The sequence below is a fragment of the Camarhynchus parvulus genome, chromosome 19, assembly GCF_901933205.1.
Source record: "Camarhynchus parvulus chromosome 19, STF_HiC, whole genome shotgun sequence".
Taxonomy (NCBI): Eukaryota; Metazoa; Chordata; class Aves; order Passeriformes; family Thraupidae; genus Camarhynchus; species Camarhynchus parvulus.
The window spans coordinates 10,023,408-10,034,859 of NC_044589.1; the positions used below are offsets into that span (position 1 = coordinate 10,023,408).

The window sequence follows — 11,452 nt, forward strand, 5'->3', positions numbered from 1 at the left end:
AGGGTGTCAGGATCCTTGCTCAATAAATAGAACAAAGGAGGGAAACCTTGGGTGGGCAGGGATGCCACAGCCCTGCTTCCTTCACTGTGTGCCACTGTCCTCCTCAGGATTTACCCAGCAGAGGCTGAAAGTGAGATAAAAATGATTTCCATGCTCTCTCTCGTCATCATTAATCACCTGCAAAAGCACTGGGAGAAGGAACAGGTCTGTTGGGTACTGGGTTTTCCAGCCACAGGCTCTGCTTGCATGTGCCTGGAGCACAACACTGCAGCAGCAATGCTGCAGGCTGCTTGGGAGACAAGGACAGCCCTGACCTGCAGCCTGGCTGTTCCCACAGGAGCAATGTGCAACTCCCAGGCCTAGAATGCCACGTGTCCCTTTCCAGAGTGGTCACAGAGAAGGGGAAGAACATTGCACCAGGCAGGCAGGGAGATGGACTGACACCTTCCCCCATGGCTTTACACAGTGCTCATTCTGCAGAAGGGTGAATCCCAGGCAGTGTCTAGTAGTGATACCCACAGAGCACAGCTCCCCAGCCCCAGCCTCTCTGCTCTCCAGTGCCACACAGCTCTGCTTTGTAAGGCACTTCCACATCTGGAAGGAATACTCAGCATGAGGAATTGAATGACTTGACTGGTAAGAAAGAAAACAATGTGACACTCTCACCAGCCACAAACCACCCGGTTCCCCGCAGCGAATGCACATCTGCAGGCACATCTGCACCCAGAGCCTGCCCACAGCAGCAGCCTCAGAGTCCCTCCCCTGCACCCAGAGCTTTCTGAGCACTTGTGAGGCAGCACAACATAAACTGAGTTTACATTTCAATAGCATTCTTGCCCAAACACATCTGGAAGCAGTTTCTTCCTCCAGATGATCCCCCTGCAGATACATACCTTCCAGTCCATGTCCCAGATCCAGATGTTTCCAAATAGCTTGAAACTGAGCAGCCATCCCAGGAACGCCATTGGTTTGTCCAGCATGGAAACAGTTAATGCTCCGAGGCATCATCCAGGACACCTGTGCCGGGTGGAAACTGGAGACAAAGTGGAGCCCAGCAATGGAAAAAGTCAAAGCCAAGAGCCTTGTCAGCTGCTGGGGAGTGGGAGGGGAGGGAAGTGGGGCACAGCTCCATGATCAAACCTCCCCCTGCTCTCAGATGTGTAGAGAGAAGCACTGCTCAAATTCAGGCAGTTTGTGTTTTCCAGGGCCCCAGTGATGCAAGGAAGATGGTTTAGGGGAAAGACTGCTCTGTTTCACTGCCTAGCTCCTGAAGATGTGAGCAACAGCTCCTCTTCCTCAGCCTGAAGCAGGACTCCTGCTGCAGAGACACATCCAAGGAAGCACCAAGCCCACTTTGTACTGGTGTGCGTCAGCTCCAGGGCACACCATCCCTCCAGCCCTGGCAGGGCCTCCCCATCCCACCAGAGGTGGATTTCCAGCAGTACCATAGCCCCTGGACACATGGCTGGAATGGGGGTTTCCCAGATATAACTCAGGCTGCAAAAGCATTTCACCTGAGGTTTGGATCAGCAGCCTCCTGTACTGCAGCTGGGGTTCAGGATCCAACTTCTCTGCCTCTTGCTTTGTCTGAGGGCCCTGTGTACAGAGGGGATCTTGACTGGCCCAGCCTCACATGACTGCACATTTCCTTGGAGCCAGTATTAACTCAGCCTGAGCCAGGCCTGGAATGCAGAGCCCCAGCACAGCCCAGCTGGTGCTCAAGCCCAGCAATTCCCCTTCCAGCTAAAAGGCTGGGACTACAGAGAAAAGAGCATCACTGCCAGCTCCCCTAAAGTGGAAACCACCCCTGCTCTGGGGCACTGGCAGGTGCAGGCTGGAGCAGATGGGCCGTGTGTAACAGCCGTGCTGCTCAGCCCGTGCGGATGGAGCGCCGGGGCTGAGTCACGCTGCTCACGCTGGTGTTACTGTGCCTCAGCAGAGCTGTTACACTGCTGTGCTTGGGAAGAGCCCACAGCTTTTCCAAAATATCACCCGGGCCACAACCCCACATTGAGGTTGCATCAGGAGCAAGATAACAAGCTGAGGGGGTTGTTTAAGGGCAAGCCCACAGCCCCCGCACCGTGAGAGGCATTAAACACATCAGATTCAGCTCTCAGCTTTCTCTCCAGCACGGGGAGGAGGCCTGAAGGGAAAGCCTGCTTTCCTGAGAAGCAGGGAGACACCTTCCTGTGCAGGGAGCTGCTGTACCAGCCCCTGGCTGCCTCAAGCTGTTAAGAAGTCAGCTCCCAGCCATTCAGATCCAGGTTACCTGGCACAGAGCATCTCATCGGGGTGCAGCAGGACACAATTCCCTCAATCCCTCCCCTCTGGCTCAGCCTTTGAGCTGAGCTGGAGGTCAGCACCAGCACACAGGCACCACCTAAGCTCCTCTGGTCATTTCTCCCTCCCGGACCTGCCTTCTTTAGGTCATCAGCACCTTCCTGGGCACAGAAATCACTGCTCAGCCTCTCTGGACAAGGACAGGCTTTGCTCAGGAAAGCTGGTAAGGAAGAAGAAACCAGAGGCTGTTTAAATGTGTCAATTCACCTTTAATGTTTGAAAAAAAAAATAAATGGTATTTGAGCAATTGCAGTTATGAAGGGAACAGATCTTGCTCCACGAGAGACCGTGAACAGATTCACATTAGACTCATGCTTGGAAAAAAACAAACCCAAAACATTCTCCTTTCAGACCCAGAGTGGAGTTCTGAAGAGACAAGACCACACGAGTGCCCCAGACAGTCCAAGGCACATTATCCCAGTGCAGACATTTCCATCGACATGAACTTATGACAGCTACATTCTTTCTAGTTACAACATTGTTCTACCCATAATACAAAATTAGGCATACTTTGGATTTTGCACAGAGACAAGAAGGACTTTTACTTCAGGAAGTCATCAACCTGGGTCACCAAATCATTTCACAAAGAGCTCCCTTCACTCTGCCCTTTGCCCCCAGCAATGATTTATTCCCAACAGCAAATTAATTGCAGAGACACAACCTGGGCTCACCAGCCCAGTGGTATTGCCAATGCATTAGTCAGCAAACCAATAATTAGAGCTTATAACAAGCACCAGGGATTTATTTGCCATCACACAGCATTTCTGCACACCCAGGTCAGAACTTCCTGCAGTGTAATCCCGAGTCAGTACGTACTAAGACAACATCACTGCTGAACCTATTGGAGACCAAGACATTTGTCTGCCTTTGAAGCAGATGTCACATGAGTTTCCTTCACACAAACAACACATGTAAATTTAAACTTCTTGGTACTGTGCTTTAAGAACAAAAGCAGATATCAGAACATAGAGGACAATCCTCCGGAAATAGCTTATTAGCTACAGAAAATAAAATAAAAGAAAAAAAGAAAAAAAGAGACAGTGGCCACTTACAAGTCTTCCACACGACTAGCTTGCTTTAAGGAGAGCATCAAGTTAAGGCAGTGTTGAGACAACTGGCTACAAACATGCCAAATAGAGCTGTTGTCAGTAGTCACCAATTTGATATCCTACTCCATTGCGGGGCCGGGCCACGTGGCTTTAGACTCAGTATCGGGGTCTAAAGACTTCAGCCACAGGATTGCTGCTTTCTGCAACAAGCAGGAACTCAGGGGCTGGATTTGAAGCCTTCTAGACCACGTTGAATTGCTTACTCAAGTCTAGGTCAATGTTTCAGCAGAGCCAAAAATACAGCGAAGGGCACTGAGCAAGAACACCGAGGGGTGCCAGCTGCAAGCCTGTATCACAGTCAAAGGTGGAGATCACCTTGGGTGTGGAAGCCACGTCACCCAGAGCCACCCCACCAGCTTTCAGAGAAGGTCTGAGACCTGCCCCGAGGGTACTGGGAGAGCCAGCTCTCTACAGTCTGCAGGGTGGGACAGAGGCTCACACTGGCTTTGCTCCTCTTTGCAAGATTAACAGTCTAACAGGACTCAGTAAGGAAGTCTGGGGCTTTTGGCCTGCCCAAAAAAGTTTTCCCAGCCTCAAAGAAGGAGTTACCAGTGAGGGAGCTGTTGTGGAATAGTTTTATTTCTTCCCACGTAAAGGCCATTGTTTAAGCATTTACAGGTTTCCTAGTGCAATACAACCAAAAAAAGCAGTAACAAAAAAATGCCGCCTTCTTCCCAGGCAACTAAACAGAAGTAGATTTTTACTGCAACATATACACATTAAATATAGTATACAGTCCATGCAGCGGCATAGCCATGTTAGAGGGAGTCGTGGCTTCAGCCATCAGTGCATTACAGTCCAAATTTCAATCGCTCCTACTTCCTATCCAGACTTGAAGAGAAGAATTGCAACCTGACCCAAGTAAAAATAGATGAAGTGCTTTGTCTCGTGTGTTACATAGCTGCCAAAGTTTCTGCCAACAATGCAGTGCCAAGTTGGGTTGTATTTCTTGTCAAATTCCTGAAGAAAGAGAAGAGAGGCATTAAGGCCAAGAAAGCCCACATCAGAATAGTCCTAAGCACAAATTCTGAGCTGGTTCTGTTCACACACTATCACCTCTCCTCCCACCTGCAGCATCTTGAGATACCCCACTGCAAGACACTATTAAATCAAGCAACCAAACCTCTGCACTGGATTGTCTGAAGGATTCAACACAAGCAAAACATCTTCTAAGCCTTGGAGCACCATCACCCTGGGCAGGAAGAGCAGATGCAAGAGCTCTCCTTGGTACAGCCCTGCGTGTAGGCTAATCAGGGGAATAACTGTCTCCCATTCCAAACCCACTCACAAAAAATAAAAAGAGGTTTTGTCATGTCTGCTCCAGCAAGGCATCTGAGCTTAAAGGTCACCTAAAAAAAGGAAGGAAGGAAGAAAAGCCTGGCTTCTGCTATTTGGGACTCTTGTACACAAAGAGGAGAAAATCCGTGCTGAAAATGAGCAGGCAGAGTCACAGGCCACAGAGCAAAGACCCAAGAGGTCAGAGGTAAGCAAGCTGAATGCTGGTTCAACAGTCTTCTACTTAGCAGCCAGGATAGGGTTAAAGACCATTTTCCTCCCTCTAATTAACACACAACTCCCAAGAATACCCTTCCCTCCCCTGAGACAGAGCCAGAAGAACAGACTCAACATCCAAGATTAAAGCCAGTTCTAGTTCTCAGACAGCAGAAGAGTTTGAGCTGTTTGCAGGTAACCTTTGAAGTAAGGAAAAGGCTTTCTTGCCAGGGCACGAGGGTGCATCAAATTGCTTCCCTCCTCCCAACACACTCTCATGAAATAAAGGCCAAGTTCTTTTTGGATGCCTTCTGTTGCACTCCCTCACTTTACAGGCTGCATTGCCCCGAGCACTTAGAGCTAAGTCATGCCTCAAAGTGATCTGAGAAGTCAGGAGACACCTTTGAATCCTTTGCCTTCAAGCTTAGATTACAGGCAAGGCCCAAACACCAGCCCAGGTGCCAGGACTTCACTGCCTCTGAAGTAAGATTTCCCTCCTCCAAGAGCACTTTTCCTGACCATTCTGAGAAGCTGCTACAGGGGGAACCAACAGCTCCCCAGGTGCCATCATCAAGCATGAGACTCAATTAACAGACTGCTGCAAATGGGGAGAGAACCTCTTCACCAGCCAGGGCAGCTGCTTGCACTGTTTCTAACACAGCAGCTTCCACAGCTCCAGCAGCCAGCACGAGGCCCATCCCAGAGCCACACATGCACTGCTGCCCACCAAGTGAAACATCGGGGTGATCCCACCTGCACTGGGGCTGCAGGTCTGTGGAGCAAGTCCTAAGCAGAGGCAGCTGCCAGCCCTTTCCAGGCTGGCAAATCCTGAGGGACAGCACTTGCAGTTTGCTCAGAGCTTGCCAGAGCTCTGCCACAGCCCTCCCCTGACCTTGGAGAAGTCACTCCATCCTCTTGAAAACAGCAGTAAAGCAGCCAAGAAGCCAAGTATCTTCTCCCTCCCAGCACGCAAGCATGAAGCCTCAGCCACTCAGCTCCTGACAGACTCAGGAGCTTTGGGAAGTCGCAGCCAGCACAGCACCCTCATCCCGGAGTTACCTTCTTGATATATGCTGCAATGTCCTTTTCTATGTTGTACTTCTCCATGGCCTGTGTAGCACAGTCTACAGCATCCTGCTGCATGTCCTCGGACATGTCCGCATTCTTGATCACAGCCTTTCTGTCAGACATGGTGAACCTAAGGCAGAACATAGATTCCTTTAATCCCTTCCCAAACAGGAGACTTTGCTTCCTGTGCATCAGGGGCTGTCCCTTCTGTGCAGGCTGCGTCACAAGGCGATACCACACACCCTGCTATGGCCACAGTGAGTTTATCGGGGCTGCCTATGCAGCCCCAGGCCAAGGTGCCCCTTACAGCTGGAGCACTGGCTGGAGGTTAGAGCAGAGGTAGTCCAGCATCACCACATGCAGGAAAAGCTTATGTGTGGGAGGAGACGGGATCTGCAGAGAGCCACAGCCCTCCTGCACATCAATAGGCTACAGCCAAGTTTGCCATCCAGGTGTACCAGTGTTTTGGAACATCCCCTGCTCAGAGCCTTGCAAGCAACAGATCCCAGGCTGTCTGTCTGCACGGGCACAGAGCTCAGGAAGCACATTCAGAGCAGCAGTGCTTTTATTCTACCCCATCCCAGGTGTCACAGCTCCGGCTGCTAGTTTAGCCCTGGAAGGAGCATTGTTCCACATTCAGCCATCATCACACCTTCACTTCCCTGCTGCTGTGCCATGAAACCCAGCCTTCAGCTGCTCCCACGGGACAGAGCCAGTCTGATGAGCCAGAAGCAGGTTAACAGCACACTGCAGCCTGGAAACAGGGCAGGGGAAGCAGGTCCCACCACAGGGACAGAGCTTGGCAAAGCTCTCCTTTCCCGCCCCCTCCTCAACTGGGAACCACAACACAGATGCCAAAGCCAGCATGCTACTGCAGTCCCAGACTTGTTCAGGAGTGAGGTGCGCAACCCCTTTGCTCTCAAAATTAAACTGCCTTGTACCAGCCACTGCAGCCTCAGATGTGACATGCCCTTTCCAGGGAGGTGCCCAGCACAGTTCCTGTTATCCTAGAAAACTGGGATCTCATGATCCCAACACTGCAGTCTTTCTTCAAGCCCTGGAGAAGGCCCACCATGAAGGCCTGCTCTGGGCACCACAGCCCTCATTCCCATTCCTCACTGAAGGCCTGGAGAGGCACATGTTACCTGGGGATCCAGCTGCTCACCTTGCAGCAGCTCTTACCCCAGCACATTAAAACTTTGTGGGAATAAGCTTCTTAATGGCAAGGAGTGCCTCCAATTAAGCCTGCAGAGCACCATTAAGTTTCCTAAATCCTTTTACAGCACTCTTAAGTCTTGAGTGATACTACCAAGTGTGTTTTGAAACAGTGAAACTACACATTTTTAGCTCTGCTGTGGAGTGAAAAAAATCTGCTGCAATGATCACTTCCTGGAAGAGCCCCAGAAAACTGAAGGAGTAGCTTTGTTACAGCAATTAAGGGAGCTTGCTACCCAGAGAGAAAGAGAATCTGGTTACATAATTGCAGCCCTCTGATTACAATACTCCAATTCTTCCCTCTGCCTGCACTTGAAGACTCCTATTGCCACCTTAATTTATACAGTTTAGATATAGTGTTTAATAGAGCACTGCTATTAACACACACTAACAGCAGCGGGAGGAATGACAGGAACTGAGCTCCACTGCCAACAGAGAGCACATGCTCCTATCACAGCCCTGGAAAAGCCACTTCCCGGCTGTTTGCTCCTCTCCATGCCATGGTTTCAGCCAGTGGGGCTTTGCCTGCAGCACAAAAGCCAAGGGACGAAAAGACACAGCTCAGAACAGCCCACACTGCCTGTAGATCTGGATTCACCACCCAGGAATCTGACGATCCCCTGGAAAAGTCTTCTGGGTGTCCAGTCCACAGGAAGAAGGAAGCAACAGAAATCCACTTGTGGGTCATTCTTCCAGGAAAGCTTCTTTAGGGAAAGAGAGCAAGCAAGCCCTGACACACACCAGGCCTTCACACACCTGCACTGCTCACAAAGTTCAGAGGGCACCTGCCATTGCATAACCAGGCACAGTGACCTGCAAAAGGCACCTTCCCTCCTCATTGTCTAGGCGAGGAGCATCCCAGTGCAGGCCTGTGCTGCCGCGGGTGACAGCGCCAGAGGAAAAAAACGATCATCCTTCAGCAGGGCTGCACACGCTGGCCAGGAGGCCTCCCCTGCACTGCTCCAGGGCACAGCATCCCCCACGGCCCACCACGGCAGGGGCTGTGCTGCTGCACCTGCCACAGGAGTGTCACACCCTGCACCCACCTGAACACCAGAGTAGGGCCCCAGCCTCTGCTCACTCCCTGGGGGTTACAGCAGCACCACAGACATAGCACAACCCTAAACCACAAGATCACAGGTGGCTCTCGGGGTCTTGCCACCGCATCTGGCCCTCTTTGAGGAAAACCACAAAGCCCCAGCACTCATCTCAGGGCAAGATGGGCCAAGCAAGGGGTAACATTACAGTTCCAGCAGCCACCCCCTTCCCCCAAGGGCAGGATGTGGTCTGTGAGGAGGAAGACCACAGCCCCAGCTGCCGCTCCAGGGCAGAATGAGGCCTTGGGAGAGAAATTAGGCTCAAGGCAGCATCCAACCCTTTCCTTACCAGAGTAGGATAAGGTCTTAATTGTATGTTCAAGCCCAGTACTCCAGTAGGACAAGCTGGGGCTTTGGGAAGAGCAGGAGACATAAGCCCCCTGGCAACCATTCCTTCCCTCTCCAGGCAGGATAGAACCCTAGAAATGAGATGGGGCTTAAGCCCAGCATCCACCACCTCCCCCATGAGGACAGCATGGATCGCGAGCATGGGAGTACCCATCACTTCCCCACCAGGGCAGTACAGATCCCTCGGCTCGGAACGGGGCCCGAGCCCAGCACCCATCGCTCCACCATCCGGACAGCATGAATTTCGCGACTGAGGACGGGGCCCAACCCCTCCACGAACCGCATTCACCACCTTGGCCGAAAAGGGCCCTGGGAGGGGGTGCGGCACAGCCCCTTCCCCCGCAGGGCTCCCGGGAGCCGGAGCCCTGTGTGACCTTCACGGGGGGAGCTCCGGGGGCACCCGAGGCCGCGGTGACCTTGGCTGGAGCGGGACCGGCTCCGCAGCGGCGCGTCCCCCCAGGGAGGGGCGGGCACCGATCGCTCCCCAAGAGCCGGTTGTGCCCGGCCGCGGCAGCGACCTCCGTCCTCGGGGCGGCCCCGCCGCCAACCCGCACACGGAGGGACCGGTGTCGGGCGAGGCTTGGAGAGCCACAGCCCAGCGGAGACATGGCTCACCTTCACAGTGACAGGGCCACCCCAGGAGGGCGAGGCACAGCACCGATGAGAAGGAGGTGTGAGGAGGCCCGGCCGCGCTGCCTCAACCCGCTCCGCTCGGCGCCCCGCGCGCTCTGCGCTCCGGCGCCGCGCCGCTCTCAAATACCGCCCCGCCCGCTGCGGCGCGCGGGCCACCGCCACCCCATTGGCCGCGCCGCCCCGCGCGCCGCGCTCCCATTCGCTGCGGCCCGGCGCGGCCCGCCGCGCCGGCCCGTCCGCCCGCGCTGTTCTGCCTACATCCTGTTTCATCCCACAATGCCGCGGGGCGGCGCGCGGCGGGGAGGGGCATGGCCGGGGGGGCGGGGGCGCTGTGAGGGGCCGTGAGGGGCCCGGGCCGGTGTGAGGGGTCGGTGGTCGCCTCGGGGCTCCGCTCCCTCGGCCGCCATCCCCGGGGAAAAAGCCTGATCCCCTGGGGCGGCTGATCCCTAGAGGGACCTTTGTTGCCCTAGGGGGTCATGATTCTAATGCGGGGGTCCCTTCTGCCTTGAGGACCCCGATCCGCGGCGGGAGCCTGAACCCTTCTAAGAGGAACTCACTGCGTTGAGTCACACACCAGAGTGTTCTCGGTCAGAGGGCTCAGCTTGAGTCAAATATAGTCCTGTCTTGGTGATGAGTTGCAGCTTGGCACCTCAGTGGCACCTTTCACCTGAGATCTCCAACCTGTGATGCTCATGGATCTCCTGAGCCTTGAGATGTCCTCCCACAGTGGCACATACTTACAGCCGAAGGGCACTAACGGGAGAGAGGGACTTGAGAAAAGTCCCTGAGGCTATTCGCACCCCATTTGGGACAGATCCATGTTCCCTGGAGCTGCACCACATACCCCAAATGTCCAGGTTTTCAGGTCGCAGCAGGCCTGTGCTCCATGTCCCCCGCAGGACTCAGCATCTCCCCAGACACATTTGCCCCTCCTGAACACATCAAAAGTGTTCCCGTGTTTCTTGGGGTTTTCTTACAGGGAGCAAAGCGTGGGGAATGCCCAGCGACATCTGGGGAACGAGCAGCGCCAGCCCCACATCCTGTGGAAATCACCGCTTTTCCCCTGGAATGTCTCAGGGCATGCTGCCAGGCCCTTTTTCTGCCAGCCGTGTTTTGTGTGGGAAAGCTGATAAAATCCCAAACCTGGGCACTGTGCTGCTGAGAATTGTCTCCACACACCCAGAGGCTGAGGGGTGACATTGACATGGGGCTGTTTGAGCTGCTTCATTGTACCTTCACCCCGAAAATATGCGATGTTCCACAGACACACAAAGCTGAGAGGGCAGAATGAAACCTCTCTGTTCACACACCTGCTCATGAGCTCTCAGCATCCCGTGCCGGGCCGGCGGTGAGGGATCACAGCCCAGCTCGACCCTGGCACACAGACCCCGGTGCTTTGCACACCTGGCTGTCCTGCACAGGGGTCCTCAAGCACAGGTGTGACCCTGGCCCTTCAGACACTTGGTTGTCCCACACGGGGCTCCTGCCCTCAATAGCCGTGCTCCAGGCACACACCTGCCCCCCCGGCTGCCAGGCTGGCCGACAGCCAGCTCCTGTTTTGGTTGCTCCATTTCACTTGAGCAGCAGTGCCAAGAAGCCCTTTGCAGAAGCTACCTGAAGAAAAGCCCAGCAAAACAAAAAATCCTGATTCCTGTGCTGTCCCTGTTCCCACGCTGCAGTGCCTGAATAGCAGTGAGAGGGAGACAGCGCTGCCCAGTCTCAGCTGCCTCTTAATAAGACCAGTTTTAATTGCCCGCATAACCTTGAGAACCAAGAAAACCACTCCAGGTCCTGAAACCTCCCTGACTTGATTGCTGACTGAAGACAAGCTTACAGCTGGTGACAGCACCCAGGGGACAGGCTGGGTTCACTCCACGAGCCCCAGAAAGAGCCAATCCCGTTTGCTAATGAAATGGATATTTCCTACTGTGCCCTTTGTATACTGGTCAGAACTCCAGCAGCAAATAAAATATTTACTGTTCCTTAATGGGTCCAGACCTGAGCTCCGGCTTTAAGAGAGAAGTCAGCAACAGCAAATGAAGTGAGGATGAATGAACACTGCAGTGGCTGGCACTGAGTCTGTCGGAGCACGGGGGGACAAGGCCATGCCCGGGCAGGTGACACAGTCCTGGCCTGCCCGGGCAGAGCAGG

General features: G+C 53.8%; 1 protein-coding gene across 2 annotated transcripts; it reads right to left on the reverse strand.

Moving 5' to 3' along the window:
* Positions 1-2,528: 2,528 nt before the first annotated feature.
* On the reverse strand, positions 2,529-9,409 carry DYNLL2 (dynein light chain LC8-type 2). 2 transcript variants are annotated; one of them, XM_030962723.1, is made up of 3 exons: positions 9,284-9,409; positions 6,000-6,138; positions 2,529-4,409 (listed from the first exon to the last, which is right to left on the reverse strand). In XM_030962723.1, the coding sequence occupies exons 2-3, from the start codon at positions 6,129-6,131 to the stop codon at positions 4,272-4,274; spliced, it is 270 nt and encodes an 89-aa protein (XP_030818583.1). In that variant the 5' UTR covers positions 6,132-6,138; positions 9,284-9,409; the 3' UTR covers positions 2,529-4,271. The 2 variants fall into 2 exon arrangements, with proteins under 2 accessions (XP_030818583.1, XP_030818582.1); XM_030962722.1 differs by lacking the exon at positions 9,284-9,409 and having other exon boundaries at positions 6,000-6,152.
* Between the last annotated feature and the right edge of the window lie 2,043 nt (positions 9,410-11,452).